At 45.1% G+C, this 22,621-nt stretch overlaps 1 protein-coding gene across 3 annotated transcripts in view; it reads left to right on the top strand.

Moving 5' to 3' along the window:
* The window catches only part of LOC138564214 (zinc finger protein ZFP2-like), a 30,508-nt gene that overhangs the window by 5,600 nt on the left and 2,287 nt on the right, over positions 1-22,621 (top strand). Inside the window, exons 2-3 of one of the 3 annotated variants that reach the window (XM_069642894.1) lie at positions 666-767; positions 828-1,092. In XM_069642894.1, coding sequence (XP_069498995.1) covers positions 699-767; positions 828-1,092 — 334 coding nt within the window. In that variant the 5' untranslated portion in view covers positions 666-698. Of the gene's footprint in view, positions 1-665; positions 1,093-22,621 lie in introns of all 3 variants that reach the window. The other 2 variants (XM_069642893.1, XM_069642892.1) reach the window with 2 other exon arrangements.

The following is a 22,621-nucleotide window of genomic DNA, read 5'->3' as shown; positions in this document are numbered from 1 at the left end:
CCTGTATTGATCTAACAGACACTGGAGTAACTCTTATAACCGTTCATGGCACACGTGATCTCAGAATTTCTTGATTCTATTACTAGGACATGATAAGTCCTTTATAACGCGCCTGTACACAAGTGTTTCTAGGCACTACGTGTACATCAACATTACAAGTTAATAAACACACCACCTGAAATATGTCATCCATGTATCCCTGGACACATTGAACAGTTGTACCAGTCCCTTCTTCTCCATGTCTCCTGATTCTCCTGGAGTCTCCAGCTTATGCTAGCGATGGAGACCTAGAATTAGAGGGCCGCTGGGCAAGCCTGCGCAACCATCCTGAGCCACTACTGCTATGCCGCTGCATATGGCTTCACAGCGGAGAGTTGATTGATGTATATATCGCATCAGTCTTCTATGCAGACATCGAAAACCAGCTATAAGTTGATTGTTTCCAGCCTATGGTTAAAACGTGTTATTACCAGGTCAGTTCCAAGAGAAGGTCTGGTTTGTCAACCGAGATGAGGTTTAGATCATCATTTGTGCTTTTTTTCTTTGTCTTAATATCTCTCTCTCTCTCTCTCTCTCTCTCTCTCTCTCTCTCTCTCTCTCTCTCTCTCTCTCTCTCTCTCTCTCTCTCTCTCACACACACACACTCATTCTCTCTCTCTCTCTAGGTTGGAACCTCCGCCAAGAATCTCAAGGAGATCATGGACCAGGTGAAAGTTGAAGAGGAGGAGGAGCTGTCTTCCAGTGATTGCCCAGAGCTCATTCTTCAGGTGAAGACTGAAGAGGCAGCGGTGACGTTTGCCGGCGATTGCTCAGATCTCCTTCAACAGGTGAAGACTGAAGAGGCAGCGGTGACGTTTGCCAGCGATTGCCCGGTGCTCATGAACCATATGAAGCTTGAAGGGCAGGCGTCATCTACCAGCGATTGTCTGGAGCTCTTGGACCAGGTGAAGGTTGAAGTCATTACTGGACCGTCTCAAAAAAATAATTCAGACTTCATGATATGTGTTAAGGTGAAAGAAGAGGAGACACCATTTACCTGTGAGCCTCTTGGATTTGAGGAAGGTGAGGGAAGAATTGAAAGCCCAGCCTCGGGTAAGATCACATCTGTGCAAATCAAGTGCGGTTTATCTTGACACCCATTAAACATCTAACAGAAGTTCATATTCTTTCTTTTAGCAACAATAATGTGGTCATTTCTGTAAATTACAGTATTCAATGTCACTGTTATTGAGTGATGTTTACATCTCCCGACCTTGAGACAAAGCTGGACCATCTAAATAACACAGCATTAATACTGACCTGTGAGTATACATCATGTGACAGGACATGGCCCAAGGGCGGTCATTTATGTACCGATCTTGACCTCAGAGCAGTATTTATTTGCCAACTGCTACTCCATAAACAGACATCATTTACCAAGTTTTCATCCCATCACCGTTCCGTAGGAGAGCACCAAACGCAGAACATAAGGTATGTTCTTGTGCACCATTGGGCTTGGGTTGGTTATGTGTAGCGCACGCTGTAAAATAAATACATAGCCTGGAGTGATAGCTTGTAACCGCAGAGCCAATCTGCTAGGCACCTGACTGGGGAATTAACACGGAGGCTCAAGTAGGCGTGTGCTGAGCTTCTTTCTGAGGCTGTGTGAGTTTGTTGAGTTAGGACTCAGCTGGAAGCATCTACCAGTTGACAAAGGACCCCTGCTATGGACAGGGTTTTAGACTGAGCCCCTTATGAACCTTTGTGTCGAGTGGTCTTTGAGGAGCCACAAGCAGTGGTCGGTGGCAGAGAGTAGTTGCTTTTATGGTTGATGGATCTGGAATTTCATAGTCGCAGTTATTTGCAATCCAACCTGCAAGCTCCATCCTTAAATACTTCCATCATAACTGGACAGCAGTTACTACAAGTACCCACATTGCTTTCGTGGGATGGAACAGCATGTTTGGCTCAAGTCGTTGTACGCCATATCCAGCAAAATATTACTGACCCTAAATATGGCCTCCCTAAGAGTGTGCGCATTGGTAAAACTCCATGTCCTAATTGCTGATGACTCCGTGAGGAAGACTGTGATGGATCACCAATGTGGAGACGCCAGCAGGACATGAGTCTAAAGAGGCTTTGAGGGATACAGTGTTGCCATGGGTACGCCAGGAGACTGGGCCAGGAGATGCATCAGACCTCGGGATCATTTGAAGGATTAGGATTGACCAGTGGTGTACCCAGAAGGACAGGCATTGCATACTGGTGCGGTGCCGCAAAAGCAGACTGCCGCCCTTTTTGTCTATATATAACGACCTATCCAGAGTATTATCTGATCTGAAGTTAGTTGCCGACTTTGCTGCTCCACAGTTCTGCTGGCTCTGTTACTTTGTTCCTTTCCCTTTAGTTTTTGTATTGTATGTTTTTTATTTTGTTATCCGAGGCCTATGGGCGTGGAGCGCATTATAAAAATTAAAAGAAATAAATAGATTTTGGAACCAAACCATTGATGGATGAAAGTGACCCTTTCTGTAACTCTAGACTTGTGGTTGGCTGGTGGCGCGCTTTAAGCCAATGTGCCAGGGCCATCCCTGCAAATGACCCTTAAGGTCTATGACCTTCAGGCCAAGGCAGCCTTCGATCCTGCGCCTCATTGTGGGGATTCGCAAACACGTCAGAGCTACTCATTATTCAGAACACATGTTTCCAAAGGCTTTTGGGCCTTCCTAGTTCTGCAGCCAATGTCACAGTCCATGTGGCGTTGGGTGCAGGTTATTTGGAAGAGGAATGGCGTATGGTCCCACTTCTCCATTGGTTGTGAATTGGGGCTAATCCCAAGGTGGCTCTTACCATTATCAAGGAACATTTGATTAGCGAAGGACCAATAACGCTCCTTTGGCTGCACTATATTAAATTGAGCCTATTTCCGATGAATGCACAAACTCTTTTTGCACCTTGCACTTTGTTGACCATTGTTGAAGAGCAGCGAGAATCACGAGAACTGATGAGAAAAGCTAATTGGAGGCGTTTAGTGGTCAGCACACGTTGGGTGATCACTATGGCACGTTTTGATCATCTTTGGTAGACGAGGCCAGGTTCTTCATCAGACACTAGTCCTTTGTGTGGTGCAGGTAGGGAAGATGTTTTACATTTTGTCTTCTGCTCCGCATATACTATTATTCGTAAACGGACAATGTTTTCTAGGCTTAAGACAACACTCCTTTGTGCAATGTCGTCCGGCTCTCTATTATCTTCATGTGGCTAATTTATGTCCTTCTGCTTGGGCCATATTGTCTTTTCTTAGGGGGCGAACAAAGTGAGGAGACTATTTATAGAGCTAATGCCTTGACATTTTTCCAGAATGAATTTAGCATGTAGTATATTGACTTGTTTTAGATGTTAAAGGGCACTTGCACCGCCCACGATCACCATTGGAGTGATCCCCTGGCGCTCTGGCGGATCTGAAAGGAGAGCTTGGAAGGGGGTATAGTTAGTAGGGTATTACGTGAATAGGTAGAGCGAGAGTTGTGATGTCCTGTTGGCAGCCTCAGTTCAGTTTACACCATTTGTTGATCTTTGGTGCAATTTTCGGGTCGGTACAATTCCTATTTGCTGTTGTGCATTACTATGGGTTGTCTTTTTTGATGTTGCGGTGTGGTGAAGTGCATGTGTCCTGCTGTGCCAAGATGTGTTTTTTTTTGGGCAAAGTGTATGCAGAAAATTAGTTTTTTAGAGTTGGGTTATTGGGAATGCTTCTTACCTCATTGCTTTGGACTACTGTGCTCCTCATCTCTGTCCGTCTTGTATGTTGGCTATTATCCGGCAGTTGAATCGACAGGCACTGCATTTCCTCTGTAGCTTTCATGCGGTTTGAGGGCATAAGAGGTTGTGATGGCCTCCCCACACACGTAGCTAGAGATGATTACGTTAGGAGTTTTCGGTGCCTCCCTTGGTTTCTTGTGGGGCATCCCTACCTATCGGGGGTCGGTGCCCTGAGCACTCTGGATTTGGCAGTGTTGGTTCATGCTCTTTGGGTGTCCTGTTTCCAGGGTATTGATTACAGTGGAGTATTGTAGGGTGTATAGTTCTTTCTTCACCTTTCTCCGTTGCTTGTTTTTTGCATGTAAGTTTTGGGGTGATCTCTGTTTCCAGAGGGGTCTTTGTTTTTCATATCGTTCCCTTCTGATGTGAAGAGGCAAGTTATTAGTAGTTTCCTGAATTTTAGGTGATCCTTCGTATTGCGTATGTTTTTTTGGGAGGCAGTTCCAAGTTTTTGCTGCCAGGTGGGAGAAAGACAACCCTCTGAATCTTCTCTTATTGTATGGTTTTGGTTTTAGGCGAATGCCGTTGCTTGATCTGAGTGGTCTTGCCGGAAGGTAGATGTTTATTTTCTTTTGTAGGAATTCTGCTGCTTGGCCGTGGATTACTCTGTGTGTTATGCACATTGCTGGGGTGATGTGTGCACTTCGTGGTTGTCTGAGCAGGAATCTGGCTGCTGTGTTTTGGATACGTTGTAGTTTCTTTTGTAGGCGTTTCGGCATTCCCATGAATGGGCTGTTGGCATAGTCTATTCTGGATAGGATGAGGGAGATCATGTTGAGTGTTTTATGGGTGAAGGAAAGGAATGGTAGGATCCTTTTTACTGTGTGCAGGAGGAAGAAACATTTCTTGATTCTTGCGTGTACTTGTTGTTCTAGTGTTAGTTCGTTGTCCATCAGGACTCAAGACTTTTTACTGTTGCCGACAGCGTTTGAGCTGTTCCTAGTTCGGTCAGCCATGGGATGTAGTGGTTGTTTCCCCTGGGTTTGAGGCTGTTTGTGTTCATCCAACTGTAGAGTTATTTCCGGGAATTCTTCCTGCCTTGTGTTTTCTTCATGTGTGTTTTGTATTTTGTAGACAATTTGTGTGTCATCGGCGTAGTTGTAGGATGTGAAGCCATGTCTTTTAATGAGCTTGATTAGTGGGGGTTAGGTAGAGGTTGAAGAGATAAGGACGATCCTTGTGGTACTCTACAAGTGGTTTCCCTTGGAGTGGATTTAAAAGGTTTAATACAGACGGTTTCTGTGCTATCTGTTAGGTTGGATCCAGAGTAGTGCTAGGTCGGTGATTGCCATTTCTTTTAGTCTTTTGATGAAGAAGTCATGTTTGACTGTGTCGAATGCTGCAGAGAGGTCCAGGAGTACCAGAGCTGGCTTGTCTCGGAGTCTACATTTGTCTTTAGATCATCTCATATTGAGAGGAGTGCCATTTCCATTCCTCTCTTAAGTCTGAAGCCGATTTATGCCTGGACAAGCAGTTGGTGTTTTTCTATGGGTTCTTGTGTCATTCCATAGACGTAGGTTTTGAGTAGTTTTGCTGGGTAGGGGATGTTTGAGATAGGTCTGTAGTTGGAGAGGTCCTTGAGGAGTGGTTTGGTGTATGCCAATTTGAAAGATGAGTGATCAGTTGAAGAGGTTTCTGTAACATTCCAAGGGTGTGCCCTGTGTGAGGATTGATTTGTATATGTCTGCAGGGCTGGGGTCCACGGGGAGCCTGCTTTGTTGCTATTTCTTACCAGCTCGACATATGTCTCTGCTGATATTTGGGGTAAGTTTTGGAGTTTGTTCTGACGATCCTCGGTTGGGAGGGTGGGGTCTGTGTTTTGATTGACCAGTCTGCTTTGTATGATTTGCTGGATGGCGTTGATTTTGTTTTTGAAGTGGTCTGCAAGTACGTTGCATAGTTTCAGTGAGGGTAACGCTGTGTTCTTGCAGGCCGGGAGGTTCCTCATTTCGTTTGATATTGAATAGTTATTTTGGGGTTTTTGCTGCTTTGGTGATTCGGTTGTCATAGTATTTCTTTTTGACCTTGTGGATTTCCTTTTTGTATGAACAGATTTGTCGTTGAAATTTTTTTTTTGTATTTTTTTTTTTGCTGGATCGTATGTTTCCTCCATTCTAGTTCCAGCTTCTTGTTTTTCCTTTTGATGGCGCTGAGGAGCGGAGTAAACCATTTTGCAGTTGCTCTCTTGCGCAATGGGGTGAATGTTTTTTCCTTGGAGATATTGGCGATTGTTCTGGTGATCCATTTATGAAGTAGTTCTGTTTTTCTGTCGAGGTCGGCTTTATTCAGGTTTGTGTTTGGTGGGTTTGTCATTTTGAGGTGTTCTACTAAGGTGCTAGCTTTGTTGGTTCTCCAGTTTCTTTTCATGATCGTTGACAGTTTGTTGGGTTGTTTGGCTTCTTTCATTTGTGGCATGATCATGAATGGAATGACGAGGTGATCACTCCCGAGGATCTGTATTGGTGGTGCCGTGGTGTTGAGGTTTTTGTTGGCAAAGATTGTGTCTGAATGTGTGTTGCTCCTTTGACCAACTGATGTAGTTCCATTTTCTTCAGTTGTTGGGCTAGTGATTTTTGTGAGTCAGCTGTTTCTTCTTGATGTTGAAGTCCCCAAGGATTATCATGTGTTCCTGCTCGATAGCTAGGTTGGTGATGGCTTCTGTGTCCACGAAAGTTGCATCCTATATCGGTAGTCTGTAAACCAAAAAGAATTTGAGGCTTGTTTTGGGGTTCACTGACAGGTGGAGGATTAGGGATTCACAGTTTTTGATGTCTAGTGGTTCATTTGTTTTTATTTTCAGGTGTTCTTTGTATGCTATTGCAAGTCCTCCTCCTCTTTTGCCTTTCTTGTTTGCCTGCGAGCAAGTTGTTAGGTGGCCAGTTGCGCAGCGTGATTTTGTAGTTGTCATCTAGCCATGTTTCTGTAATGAATAGGATGTCGATGTCTCTGTCGCACAATAGGTCGTAAATCTCTGTGGCATGTTTGGACATTGATCTTGCGTTGATTAAGTTGCAGTGGATCCTTTTGTGTGGTTTGTATTTATTTTGTTTATATAGCACTTTCATGCAAATATTGGTTTTGTTTTGCGGTTGTCCTGTTGGTTTGCTTGCATGTTGTTGTCAGGATGTGATGGGTGCTCCGTGGGGTTTGCCTCGTTGTTGAACCGGTCTGTTTAATTATTGGGTTGCTGATTTCTTCCTCTTCTTCTTCTTGTATGTTTTGTTGTGGTTGATGGTAGTGTCCTCGTGTTTTTGTGATGTAAGGGGGGAGGGCGTCGATTTCATTCTTTTCTTGTCTTGGGGTTTCTCTTTTTTTTCTGCATGGTTCCAGTATATGCTTGGCGCGTCTAGCGATGTTGGTAATGTTTAGTGTTGTGCCTGTTAGTTTGCAAGGTATGGCGTAAGATATTGCTTTCCTCTTTTCATGATGTTTGTTCTGTTGGCCGCAGTGTTTCTAGGGGTGTGCTCTGTATTCGTGGCGGTTTCTACTGGGAGAGGGTGTGGTTCCATTTGGTTTGTTCCTTGTTCCGTTTTTGTTTAGCGTCGCCCTGTTCTGTGTCGTGGCATGTTGTGGTTTTTAGTGGTTAATTGGTATGGAAGTTTTGAGTTTGGGTTACAGGGGCAGGAGCCGTCCTGTTGGTCTTTGCAGGGTTTGGATTGTGGCGGTTCTTGTCTTCTTGCATTGTGATTATAGGTTTAATGGTGTACTCTCTGTGGCCTTCTGACATTTGTACCCAGGTTATAATCCATAGGTGGTGGTGATCGGGGTGCTGCTGTTGGGGGATTGACGGTGTCCTTATTCTGTATTAGGAGCGAATTGTAGCTGGTAGGGGGTCCCGGGCTTGATATGAATTTAATGGTGTGGGTAATTTGCCTGGGGTGTCTGCGGGCTTGCCAAGTTGTGGCTTAGTGACTTGGTGTTTTTCTTTTCTGTGGACGGTGGGCCTAAACAGGGTGGTGTCAGATTCCAAGTTTTGCAGGGAGAGCTACGCAGTAAGTGATCAGTCAATTGTTTTCAATGGGTTACTGGATATTTCCTGGTTAGTGGGGAAAAAGGCCTAGGTTTCACAATATGGCAGTCGATTCAAAACAGACCTGGATTTGAGTTTCCTGGATAGTGGGGAAAAGGCCTAGGTTTCACAATATGGCAGTCGATTCAAAACACACCTATATTTGAGTTTCCTGGATAGTAGAGAAAAGGTCTAGGTTTCACAGTACAGTCGTTGGTGAGATGAGATTGGATGTAGATTTGCTTTCCAGAAGGATGACTCGCGTCTTCGCTGTGGGTGGTTGGTGTACTCATTGGAAGTGTGGATGGTTTAAAATAAAAAAACCTGTACCAAAAAAAAAAAAAAAAAAAATAATTAAAAAACCCAGTGGAGGTATTGGGTTCAGTTTCTGTATTAGCTGGGGATGTTGGTACCCGTGGTCTGTTAGTGTCCTCAGGTGACTCACGTTCACTAGTATGTTCTGAGGCAGGGCTATGCTGTCACTGCTATTGCCGAGCCAGTGTTTTGTTGTCTGTTACAATTAAAATTACGTTGTCGGTAATACTCCTGCCAATTGTATACTATATCATTCAGATAGTCAAAGGTATCTCTCTTAAATTTCCTCAACTTCCTTTGTTCTATTTCGGTCTTATAGTTAGCCAATTTCAAATTGATATCTTCTAATATTTCAGAGAGATCCTTAACCAATTTAAATTTTGATATTTGGTCTTGAAGAGATTTAATATCGGAGTCAATGGTTTCAAGGGATTTTGACAACTCCTCAATAGTTAATAGTATCAGGTCCAAAGAACACTTATTCAAAATTTAATCCCATTTCTGTACAAAAATCTTATTTTCACTACAAAGTGTTGGTCTTAAGTAGACCCTCAAGCCTCTGGGTATTTGTTTAGCTTTGTAAAACTCCACTAATGTTCTGGCATGTAATTTTTGGGAGATCTCACGTCTAATGAGTTTTTCTAGTTTTTGAATCGTTTTTTCAGGGTTATCCTCACTTTGTAAAGTTATTTCTGTATCTTTGATGGAACCTAAGAAACGAGTTGCTTCTTCTGCTCTGAAAGCTATTGTCGTGGCGTGTTTATCAGTGAGTTCATTGATATACTCTTGAATTAGTTCACAATTTTCTATGAACCAAAGGTGTGCACCTGTGTTCAACCTTTTACTTCACCAAGAGCCTGGCACCGGTGGCGGCGCGGCTGCGCCTGCAGGGGTTCCACGTTTACCTCTACCTGGACGATTGGGTCATCCGAGCAAAGTCAAGGGAACTTGCCGTCGATCACACAGCGAAGACCGTCCAACTGCTCACGGATCTGGGATTCTCGATCAACTTCGCGAAAACCCACTTGGTACCGTCGCAAGACGCCCTGCTCCTGGGAGCCAGACTCAACATAGTGGCTCGATTGGCTTCGCCGTCGGAGGAAAGGACGAAAGCCATCCTGGGCAAGGTACAGTGGCATGGACATGGCCAGGGTGAGGTCCGTTAAGTCCCTACTTGGCATGATGTCATCGTGCATCTACCTCGTGCGCCTATGCAGGTTGCGGATGTGACCACTGCAGGAGTTCCTCAATGCCCGTTGGATGCAAGCAGCGGGCAGTTTCGAAGACAAGATCTCCCTCAATGAGACATTCCGCCAAGCAATCTGGTGGTGGGGCAACCACATGCATCTAGCGGCGGGTATGGACTTCCAGACCCCGACAAATCAGGTGACGGTGATGACAGACGCCTACCTGGACGGATGGGGAGTGCACACCTTAGATCTTCATGCAAGAGGCCGCTACATATCAACGTCCTGGAGCTCCGAGCCGTGTTCTGGGCCCTCAGGTCGTTCCTCCCTTCCCTCAAGGGCAAGGTGGTGAGGGTCTTCACCAACAACACCACCACGATGTTCTACATCCGGAAGCAATGGGGCACCAGATCCCCAGCCCTATCCAAGGAAGTTCAGGATCTGTGGCACTGGGCCGTTGCCCAGGGGATGTTCCTGGTACCCTTCCACCTAGCAGGAGTAAAGAACACTGTCACCGACTCGCTCAGCAGGGAGCTGCCCTCGTGCCACGAGTGGGAACTCCGGCAGGATCAAGTGGATCTGCTATTCCGATGATGGGGCAACCCCCAGATAGATCTATGCGACAGCGACAAACAGCAAGTGCCGGAGGTTCGCCAGCAGGTTTCCCCAGCCGGGGAGCATGAACGGTGCATTCTCCTTCCCCTGGGACGGCATGTTCCTGTATGCGTTCCCACCGTTGCCGTTGCTTCTGCGACTCATCAGTCAACTCAGACGATCCCGGTGCAGGATGATCCTCGTCGCACCGGCGTGGCCGAGGCAGATATGGTTCCCGGACCTTCTGGACTTGTCAGCGTCCCCCCCCCCCCAGTTAAACTACCGGCAGACGCAGATCTTCTCGCCAGGCAAGGAGGCGCCATCTTACATCACAACCCGGGATCGCTGAACCTGCAGGCCTGGCTCCTGCAGCACTAGAGTTCGGAGGCTACGATATCCCGGCGGACTGCAAGGAGGTCCTTGCATAGGCCAGGGCGTCCTCGATTCTCAAGTGCTACGGGCATAAATGGAAGAGGTTCTCTGTCTGGTGCCGTGCACAGAAGATCAACCCTCTACGGATAACGGCCCCTATCGCTGGCCAAGGCGGGGCTTGCACATGGCTCCATCAACATCCATCTGGCGGCTATCTCCCGCTACACCAGAACTCCGGGGTGGTCGTCGCTGTGGTCGCACCGCCTAGTGAAGGAGTTCATGAAAGGACTGTTCCTGTGCTGACCAGACTCATGGGCCCTCCATTCGAACCTCTGCATTCGGCACAGTTGAAATTCCTGTCGTGGAAAACAGCGTTTCTTGTGGCCATCACCTCCGCACGACGAGTGGAAGAGATCCAGGCCCTCTCCTGTAACCTCCATACATAACATTCCACGAGACAAGGGTAGTGCTGAGGACGCACCCCTCCTTCATGCCCAAGGTGCCGTCGGACTTCCATCTCAACGAGACCTTGGTGTTATCTATTTTCTTCCCGTCGCCTTCGTCGACAGCTGAGAGGACTTTGCACTCGCTGGATGTGGCTAGAGCACGGAAGTTCTACGTGGACCGCACAAAGAGTTTTCGGAAGACATCACAGCTGTTTGTGAACCAGGGGAAGGCCCTCTCGAAGGCTTCCATTTCGAGATGGCTCTCCGGCTGCATCATGCACTGTCACCGATTGGCAAAACGACCGTCCGAGAGCCCATTCAACCAGAGCGATCGCTGCTACCACAGCAGTCCTGTCTGGCATGCTCCTGCTGGACATATGCAGGGCTACTACGTGGAGGTCGACACACACCTTCACAAGATTCTACTGCGTCGACCGGGATTCCAGGTAGGAGTCCAGAGTCGGCCAGGGCAGTGCTGCGCAACCTGTTCGCTTGAAGGTGAGCCTGGTCTGGAGGTAAGAGAGGCTTAATGTTGAGCCTTGCCACCTCCCGTGGTTGTGCATGTGTGTACTGCTATGTATTCTTGTATTTATGAGCATGTGAATCCATGCCAGACCCCATACTGGAGAAGGAACAAGTTACTTACCTGTAACTATTGTTCTGCAGCATGGGTCTGGCATGGATTCACATGCGCACCCTCCCTCCAACTCCTCTGCGGCTCTTCTTTTTGGTCCTACTGCCACTTTACGTGCTGAAGATGGCTGCCAGAGGAGGGGCTTGGGTAATGGGCAGCCATTGGCTGGGGGCAGTATGACCCAGAGACCAGTGATTGGTTACTAGTAGAAAGACAGTTCAGAAACAAAACTGAAACTGATTTTTTTCTTTACCGAGGATTCACAGCCTGACGACAGGGAATATTCATGAGCATGTGAATCCATGCCAGACCCATGCTGGAGAACAACAGTTACAGGTAAGTAACTTGTTCCTTATACAAAACTTTAGTCCTTTGCACTGTACCCAGTAAACTAATGAAACCTCTGGAGTTCAGTATGGCCAAACTCCTTGGGGCAGCTGATGTGACTAAAGCCCCATTCGAGAATCACCAAGCTTCCTGACTGGCCATCCAAGAGTTTCCGGCAGCCTCTTCTAGTCTGGGTTACTCCTGATATTGTACGACTGTAAAGGCTGTATATGTTCAACCACCCGTCCGATATTTTGGCCCATCGACTAGGTGACTTTCATCAAAGGACTGTGTCCTCCTGTCTCTAGTAGTTCTGAATGCCAGAGCCGGCCTTGTTTGTTTGTTTTGTTATTTACAAGTCCCTCAAATAGCAGGTTGTACCTCAGCATTCAATCTCTGATGTAATCAAATTGACAACCGTCCTGATGCACGTAATCCGTTTACTCCTCTATGGGAAAGTAACCTCTATCAATGTCTCATAATGGCACAAAACGTAGCTGTGGAATCTCATGCACCAACGGTATCACGTTAGACCTGTTCATTGTAATGGCAACATCATCCGTATCCATTCATTCCGAAAAAAAGGTCTGGTTGTTGATTTCTTCTGATGTGAGGGCTGTGAGTCATGATACATTATGGGGACATGCCTTTAATACTCTCTTCAGACCCTTTTGGGGCCCTGTGTGTGCCCTGAATATTCCTCCAAATAAGTAAGTGCCTGTATGGCTGAGTGAGATCCTTTCTCAACGTCTTTTCCCCCTTCTCGACTTCTTTTAATGCCGGACTCTGTAGGTTTGCAAGTCTCACTTCTTGGGTCATACAGGTCCCTAATGCCACCTTCCCTCCGATAAGACCTATTACTCACTTTATGATTCCAACCTACAACTCCATCATGGAATCGTCGGCCACACTCAACACCCTCTTCATTTGCATCATGAATGAAGTGGGGTTCCCAGAGAGCTGGCCGAGTCACTCACAATGATCTTTTCTAGAGATCACAACACTACCTCTAGTGTCCAAGTGGTTTAAACTGATTGGTTCTTTTCCTTTCTCTACTGGATCCTTAACGAGCTTAGCCCCCACACACTCTCGAATAGGCACTCTCTTTAATCTTACATCAATCAATTCAGGCAATAGTTGCCCCCTACTTTGTGAACTTGTGTTATTACTTGGGTGTTCCCCCTCTATTGTCAGTGACTGTTGCTTAAAGCTTGGGTAGTCCTGAATTCCCTGTGTTGGTTGCTCGTCACTGGGTTTATCACATTGGGAGCCCATATCTCTTATGATTATCACCTCTCTTGATTCAGTTGTACCCCTAATCACACTGCCTTCCATCTGACCATCCCCATTTCCAAGGGTATTTGAGAATGCTGGACAGTCAAACCATTTTCATCTTCAATGGCGTAACCTGCCTGTTCCAACTCTGCTGTATCTCGTAGACCTTCATGAGGGAGCTCACCATGGACTTCTACCTGGCTGCCAGCAGCATCCTCCTTCGCTTGGTCCGCACTCTCTTCCGTAAGATGGATATTGCACAGGAACTTCCTAGAATTTGATCTACTAGATTTCTTCTATTCTTTCCTTGCCCTGCGACTCTTCTTGCTTACCCCGTCCACACTAGCTAACACCAACACACTTGTAGATTCAGTCAGTGCACATCTCTGAGTCCGCACTGGGTCCCTTTCTCTGTCCATACTGGCTAACACTGCCACACTCACCAGGTTAGTCTGTGCATGGCTCTCCTTCAATACTTTGACCACATGCATCCACTGCATTGGTCAAACGTGACGGAATTGTGAACCGTTTCCAGATTTATCTTGACATCACTGAGTTGTAGGGTATGAGTCCTCAATGCCAGTCGGATATTATCATACAGAGATGAGAGAGATTTTAAGACCATGTTAAGAGCTGATATATCAGGAGCTGTCGGCCTAACCTGGTTATCCACCTCTCTAAGCGTGTGGCGTAGTTGTGGCTGCAGAGCGAATATGTTTCCAGCAGTGTCCTCCACCAATAAATGAGTTGGACTGATTGATGCTCAGTCAAGAAAGAGCCAACATCATCAATCTCAATGGGGGCCTTCAGAATCTCAGGGCCCTTAATATATGTAAATGGGGCCACAGGTGAGCCCAGTTCCAATAAGCTCTGATCACTGATGAAATTCTCACACAAAGCCACTGTGTCTCTTCCTGTGTGAGCCGCTGCTTGAGGGCATAGGTCCGTGCTGGTCAGAGGGGCTGTTGTCTTGTCGTAATTCAAGATGGTTTTCTTATTTGTTCTTGGCCCAGTTATAACTCACCCAGTTTTGGAGAGGCCCTGGGTAGGCTAGACCAAAGCAGGACCCAGCATCTTTACACTGCTCATACAGGAGCCTTTGTGTACCCCCTCTAATTGTCCCCCACCTTCTTGCAGCTGCAAGAGGTTTTTATTTTTTTGAGCCAGTACATGATCCCACGGCTATATTAGGTTGGCGGCCCACTAGCTGCTGAATGGCCACTTGGTCATTTTCTTGCATGGCCACAGGCTTATCGCCACTCAACTCTGGCCCCGTGTCCATGCCCTCATTCAGATCTGTGTGTCCAATGAATTCTCCAGATTGCACAAGTCTTGATGTGCTCATGTCCTCAGGGCCAACATTGCCCAATGCAATTACTTGTGTTTCACAAGCCATTCCTGTTCCCATGATTCATTGGCAATCCACCACGAGGGCTAGGTGGATTATGTTTTCGATCTCTCAAATCGATGCTAGCAGTAGGTCTAAAGTTGCAGCATGGTTTTCAATCCCACAGTCTGTCGGATGGTGGGGTATTTAAAACCACTTAAACCGCATCCCGCGCCCCCATACGTAGCATTAAGGCTATGGGTGGAAGCGTCTCAGTTGCCTTGCCTTCCTGTTGTTCTAATGGCAATGGCTGAGAGTTTTTTAACGCAGTGCTACAAATCGCGGATCAACTCATTGTGAGAAACCTGGCGGTATTCTCACTCCTTCCCCTGGATCCTCTGCTCAGGTGGCCAGGGGACGGCCATCGCTGTTGGATCCAGAACCTGGGGATGGATAAGCGAGGGAGGATCACCTGGTTGGAGAGTCCTTGGGGATTAGGAGTGGGGTATCCAAGATTGAGACGCGGTATCCTCTTTTCATCTGGACAATAAATCTACCCTTGCCCCTCCCATGACCTCTTTAGGCTGCAGTAAAACATCTCCCTTCATTTTCCCCCTGTAACATTTAATGGTGCAGAGACACGTAATTACCCTTTGCCCAATTATCAATCGCCCTACTCTCTCTCAGCCTTAACGGTATATTGCAAATCTTATCCTGTTTCCCCATTCTCAATTAGTCACCAATCCACTCTCCATCTGTCTTAATTTAGATGGACTGCTCTTCTACATGGTCAAGCTTCTCCCCCAGCTCTTGTGAGTAGATGGACTGCTCTTCTACATGGTCAAGCTTCTCCCCCAGCTCTTGCGAGTAGATGGACTGGTCTTCTACATGGTCAAGCTTCTCCCCAGCTCTTGTGAGCAGATGGACTGGTCTTCTACATGGTCAAGCTTCTCCCCCAGCACTTGTGAGTAGATGGACTGGTCCTCTACATGGTCAAGCGTCTCCCCCAGCTCTTGTGAGTAGATGGGCTGCTCTTCTACATGGTCAGGCTACTCTCCCATTACACCAAACCCAGAGAGAGCTTGATTTAGGGGAGAGGTGCAGGGCAGCAAAGCTAATATCAAGCTCAAAGCACCCCAGATGTGTTTTATCGTCCTCAACCATTCCATAGAAGGGAGATCCAGCATGCCGCCCCTTGAGCCGGATGTGTGCCCCTCCAAAGCCAAACTAATGGCTGATTTCCTTGAAGATTTACTTGGAGGGGGGGGGCTGAGTGACAGCTCGCTGTTGTGTTCCATAAACGGTGTTATCAATGCCTTGACAACCACTTCTATTGTCTTGAAGCCCAATCACAGGATTGTGGCAAGGAGCTCTTTTTCTAAGTCCTTGCAAAGGTCAATTACCTCCTCTTCCCCACCAGGGCCTCCACAGGGAAGTAATCAGTCATTTTGGTGGTGGTTTTGTCTATTGTCCCTGTTTTGCCAGATTTCCCTGTGGCTACTAGGTTCACAATTCTTTGAGGGCACCCCTGCGGTGAAGAGGTATTAGTACGTGCTAGCTTGAACACTGACACCGAGCCCAGTGCCTTCACCATCGCGTTGCCAATAGGTGAGAGGAGGGGGGGCAACATAGTTCACAGGTACTACTTGCCACAGCCGCCTCCTCTTAATGGAGTGCCATTTCCATTGCAACGGGCACCCCCAATGGCGGCGAAGGATGATGCCTCGGTGAGCGCTTACCCAGCGCCGCTCGTTTAGCTGTCCCTGCAGCCGCATCATTGGGCGCGCAACGTTTCGACATGTAGTTCAGAGATTAGAAGAATTATCAGGTTGCTTGGGCTACAGTTTGTCTATTGGGCGAGTAGTAGCAATGACAGTCACTGTGTGTGTTTTAGTACCACTTACCGCCTTTCCATGGTATAGCACTGCTATACGGTGTGTACGGTGTGTAATCCTGCCCCCCAGCTGCCAGACACTCAAACACTCTGTTCCACTTAGCCCAATGCTTATATGGACATAGTAGGCGAAAATAGTGAAGAGTGTAGAGTGTAGAAAGACTCCTTGAATGCACTTTTCCGAAGCAGTAAGCAGCATCCCTCGCCGAGTTCGCCAAGACACTCGGGCACAATAAGGATATGCACTCTCGGCAAATCAGAGGATCTGCTCCGAACCCCTGAACTGCAAAAGCTTGACACTTAAAAGACACAATATGCCAGACACCACAGCATTTAGACGCCTTGGCAAAAACATCAAGACAGCCCTTTAAGGCTATAAACCCTTGACGCTCGCAACATCCGACCATCCAGTGGGCGGGAGTTACTTCGCCCAGCCGCTGAACAGGGAATAGCCGCTACTCCGGCAATGGCTTCCTTGTCCGCTCTCAGTCCGGGGCAAGTAACAGATTACTCCCAGCATTGGCGGAGACAAACCCAACAGCTGCCTGCGAGCAGGATTGGAGAAGTGGACCCAGCAGCATGAATACGTGAACGTCAAGCCGCACCAGGCGCATCAAGAGCACAGTCTGCTTCTGACAATCAGTAATCCGTGGAGATATGGTTCCCATTAGCCTTTAGTTCTTCTTATCCACTCTTTTGGGTTAAGGTGTTATTCGTATGCGGATGACACTCAGGTTCTCATCCGTCTTGGCCTTCTTCAGCCGCAGACGGCTTCCTGCTGTCAGTCTTGCTTGACAGCGGTGAACTCCTGGATGAGTAATAATTGACTCCTTCTAAATGGCAACAAGACTAACGTTCTGGTTGTGGGTTCGACCGCTGGTGCAGCTCTCTGGACTGCTGACTTCTGGCCCCTTACTTTGGGCCCTTTGCCGGTGCCAGGCATTCAACTCTCATCCACACTGTCCTTTGAGCCGCAGGTTAGTGCAGTGTGCCAGTCAGTCTTTTTTAAACTCAATGTTCTTGGTAAAGTCTTTTTGCAGGAGAAAGTTCTCCTTTATCTTCCCCCTCGGTCCCTCTGCTCTGCCTCCTTGCTCTTGGTTCAGGCCCTGCTTTTACCGCTTTAGAACCGGAGGCCAAGGTTTTTCGGTGGTGGTGGCTAGGCTATGGCACTGTCTCCTGCTGACCCTGCACACAACACAGGACCATTTGTCATTTTGCTGTGCACTAAAGACTTTTCTTTTTAATCTAACTGTTTAGATTTCTTTCAGTTTCTGACAGGTGAAATATCTTCTCACAACACTTTTGTAGTTGTATATGTTTATTTAAGTATAGGATTAATAACCCACCGGTCACATCATAAACCGCTTCATAACTGATGTTTTCCTGTGCGTCATTCCTCCAACCAATACATTCTAACATTCTAGTATCCTGGCTTCCCAGTACATTCTACATTGCATACCTATAGTCCATCTGTACATCTGAATAACAATGTAAAACAGAACACCATTTAAATACTAATGACTTACACAATAAAATACTACACACCTCCCTTCTTTAGTGACTCACAACAATACATGTAACATATGGACAGCAAGATATACACTTGATGTTGAAGTATTCAGATTACTTACCATGTTACCATGTTGAACGTAACTTGGATATACAATGCAGTACCTAACGGAGATGTACAGAATAACATGAGATACAATTTCAACTTACATAATCTTTCAGATACAATGGTCTTGTACATATACGTTTATTGTGATTATTCTTGCAAACTTGAATGTCTCTATTTTGTTCCACTTCCTTTCTAACTTTAACTTGTCTTTTCTGATCATTCTCTTGTTTTGAGCATTTACATTCTCTATTGAGATTCCACACTCTCCCATCTGATACCTTTATGGCACCATTAAATCTTGTAACTGTTTGAACGGGATCAGACCATTTGATCAAAACTCTGGCATTGACCCCTGGGAGTTTTATTCTCACCCAATCACCAACTTTAATGTAGGACTCCCTAACTGCATTTCTCACATCATACCGCTCGTTATTATATTCCTGCCTCTGTAACACTTTTCTGCTCACTTCTTCACAATCCAAATTCTTAACACATGCTCTGCCCAACCATGCTGGACACAACCAGGTATTGGGTTTCCCACCCCGTAATATCTCAAATGTTGAAATCCCCGTTGTGGAATGTGGTCTACATCTATGAGCAACTATGGTATCTTATACCGCCTTTTTCCAATCGGTATTGTCACTTAATGCACACCTAATGCTGTTCTTAATAACCTTATTGAATCTTTCTACGATTCCATCAGTCTGGGGATGATAGATAGAGCTTGTCCTGTGTTCAACTCCATTCTCCTTAAGAAATAAACTAATTTCTTGTGACACCAATTGTACACCGTTGTCAGTGATAATCATGGTTGGATATCCCTCACATTTGAAAATTTTATCCAAAAACGCTAGCACATCTTTCGAGCAAATGTTTTGTACCCACTCAATTTCTGCCCACCTGGACAACATGTCTATGAGTACCATGCAATATTTCAAATTACCCTGACTTCTTTCAGGATCTACAATATCTAATCCAACACAATCCCACGGCATAGTGGGAATTGAGGTTCTAGTCATCAGAATCTGCCTAGTTACATAGCCCTTAGCTGAGTCTTCACAGGTACAACAATCACAAATGAGTCTTTCCACTTCCAGATCAACAGCAGGCCACCAGAAATCCTGTCCAACTCTCGGCTTAGTTTTGGTCGTCCCTTGATGTCCCTCATGAACTATCTGTGATATCTTCTTCCTCACTCATTCAGGAGGAAATCATTTTCCATTCCTCAACACCAAATCATCATGTAAATGTAACTCATCAAATACATGTCTCACTGCATCCGGCAATGCACCTTTCCTGATCTCACTACCCTTCAATTCCCTCACTTTAGTGAGAGTTGCATCTAGATTCATTGCTGTCAGCCATTCCTCCTCAGATGGAATATCTCGGCATATACTCAAAATGTGTTCCTCATCATTACTCTGCTGCTCATCAGCCACACTTTCAACCACATTGGTTAATCTCAACAATCAGCTGATTTGTTTTTTACTCCTTGCACAAATACAACGTCAAAATTATATTCTTGTAGAGTTGCTACCCATTTCCTAATTCTGGATGGCAGTCTTGTCAAGTCCCTTAGTAGTGAGAATTTCCTTAAGGGGTTTGTGGTCCGACCTAACCACAAACTCAGTTCCCCATATAAATGATCTAAATTTTTCAACAGCCCATCTTACAACTAACAACTCCTTCTCAATTGTGGAATAGTTTGTCTCCGCTTGTTTTAGCACTCTTGACACAAACGCAATGAGAAACTCACTTCTACCATCCATTTGTGACAAAACGGCACCAAGACCGTGATTACTAGCATCATTTGTAGTAATACCAGTATTGTTTGGATTGAAAGCTTTAAGAGTGGATGCAGCATTCAAATCTAACTTGATATTGTTGAACTCATTTTCACATAACTCATTCCAATCAAATCTCAATTTTTTTTTGACTAACTTCCTCATTTGAAATGTTTTACCGGCTAGTTCAGGAATAAACGTTGCTTAATACTCAGCTATCCCTAAAAATGAAATATGTTTCTCTTTGCTTTCTGGACTAGGAAAATTCAGGATGTTTTTAACTAAATCCTCTTTAGGTCTAATTACTTTTTCTGATATTTCATGACCCAAATAATATATGTTAGATCTATTGAGCTTACATTTATCTTTACTCAAGGTAAGTCCAGCATCTTTAAATATAACTAATACCTTGTATAATCTATCATCATGTTCCATTTGATCTTTACCATAAATCAGAACATCATCCTGAAAACACAAAATTCCTTGCATTTGATTAAAAAGATGATACATAACATATTGGAACACAGATGCCGCAGATACAAGACCAAAAGGCATCCTTTTGCCCTGAAACAAACTTTCACTGGTAATGAATGCCGCAATATCGCTTGACATAGGATGTAACATTGTTTGGTGGTAAGCTGACCTTAGATCTAACATACTCATAATCTTAGCATTTCCAATGGTACCTAACATTTCAGCTATATTTGGCGACGGGTGCCTATCAGGAATCACACATTTATTGACACATCTAAGGTCTCAATTTTCCATTTGGTTTGTACACTATCACCAAAGGTGACACCCATTCTGAAGAGCCTGTTCTCTCAATCACACCATCACTAAGCAATCTTTCAAGTTCTTCCTTTATAGCTGGCTTTACATTCAATGGAACTGGTCTAAAGTTTTGTACTACAGGTATTGCATCATGCTTCAATCTAATTTTGTGAGAAAAATCTTTGAACACACCGAGTTCTTCTCTAAATACTATTTGATCATCAAAAGTCTTTAAATATGCTAGTGCCGGATCCACTGCATAAACGGATTCCTCCGCAGCTGCATCCAACTTAATCTTCAATCTAGCCTGGTGAGACCAGCTCAGAAGTGGTTGCATTCCTTTCACTGTAACCTTTTCCTTTTGCTGACCTGTCCTTAGATATCATTTCTGCCCAAAACCACTTAATACGATCAATTTGCTTTCCTTCATACGCCACTGGGTTAATGTCAATCACATTTAGGTTTACACTGGTTCCAAATATTTTCTCAAACGTATAGTTGAGCAATAGGGTATATTTTGCACCAGAATCAATTACCTTCTCCTGTTTCTTACTATTTAATTCTATCATAGCCATTGGCCTTTCCTTGTCAGCATCATCATCATTCTCACAATGAACAAGCTCTTCCACCGAAGAAGTACATTCTTCAGAACGTTCACATAGTTCTTCCAAACAATTTATGTTTTCCTTTTTAGTTTTACTAAACTTAGTGAGATGCCCTCTCCTATTACATCTCTTGCATAACTCCTTTATGGCTGTGCATCTATCACTTGAAGCTAAATGAAACAGGCTATTGCACCTGTAACATCGACGTTTGTCATGTTCTTTTCCTTTGTCTTTAGTCTTTATATATTTCTTCTTCACGTTCATTATTTCTTTCTTGATAAAACCTTTTTTCTTTGTATAGTCATTTCCCTCTATAGGCAGTGCTTCTGGAATCTGTGCCATGTTCTTTCTTATTATCATCATAATTTCTCCTTTCAGTTCTTTCAGACACTTATTGGTATGCCCCACCTCTTTTGCAACTCTAATTACTTCTTCTAAAGAAGGATTTCCTTTTCCCCAAAGAGCTTCTCTTATTGGTCTATCTTTGCACTCTAACATGAACTGATCACAGTGTCTTTCATTAAGTGTAATCCCAAAATCACAGGATGTGGCCAAACCTCGCAAAGCAGTGATATATTGCTCAACAGTTTCATTCTCTTCTTGCTTTCTCTTGCCAAAATGATATCTTTCTAGAATGATGCTGACCGTTTGGTCATAATGGCGATCTAATATTTTGATACATTTTTCAAATTCAGTAAGTCCAACGGCATCTTCTTCAGAAAGTGCTGGTAAATTCTCAAATTGTTCTTGACCATAATTACCCAAACAATGTATTCAGACATTTTTTCTTTCATTAGAAAAGTTCAATCCATGGGCAGCAAGAACATAATGATCAAATCTTTTTTTCCATCACTTCCATGGAATGTTTGGTTCACCCTTTGTATTCATGAAATAATCGAGAGGTGGTATACCTTGCATAGTGACTAGTTATGTGTCTTATTCAATACATATATCTTGATGTTTGTTATTTATGACTCACTCCATATGCCTTTATGTATATTATGTCCAGTTGTTTCAGCAGTTCTGATTTAAAATTGTTCACTTTATTATTGTGATTGTTGTTTCCTTATCACCTTTATTTCTTGTAGAAGGTGTTAATCTGCATATGTTCCTTTTATTCTTACACAATAAAATACTGCAACTGGTTTCTTTAGTTAGCCTCTCTTACCAGTAGCGCCATGATGCACTTGATAGTGAAGGTGCGCTTTAGAAATGCTTTAAATAAACAGATCCAAACCAGGGGGACCCCCCCAACCCCCAGGGCATAAAAACCCCTCATGGACAGCCAGCAGAGTCTACAGCAACACAGCAGTTGCCAGGTCCAATGCAGGTCAGCCACATCTGGGGCGGCAGCAAAAAAGGAACAGGCAACACGAGCAAATCCAGATAGAAGGTTGCCGAGTAAAACGGAGGACAGAAGAAGCGGGGGGATCTCAAAGCAGAGCAGGAGCAAGGAGAGCAGAACAAGGGAACTTGCGCCAAGGCAACGGTAGAAGTTGCGCAGTGTCCCGCTGCCGGCAACCAGGAAGGATAACGAAAGTTAAAGTGATGTCGGTCTCCGACACGACCTACGTGATGAAAACAACTAAACCGCTACATGCATGTACCAAATATACCATGCCGGAACCAGAGCGAATGCCGGAAGGGTGAAACCCACAAATG

This window comes from Ambystoma mexicanum, chromosome 1p (assembly GCF_040938575.1).
Source record: "Ambystoma mexicanum isolate Mex_15411 chromosome 1p, UKY_AmexF1_1, whole genome shotgun sequence".
NCBI lineage: Eukaryota > Metazoa > Chordata > Amphibia > Caudata > Ambystomatidae > Ambystoma > Ambystoma mexicanum.
This window is presented reverse-complemented; position numbering and strand designations above follow the sequence as displayed.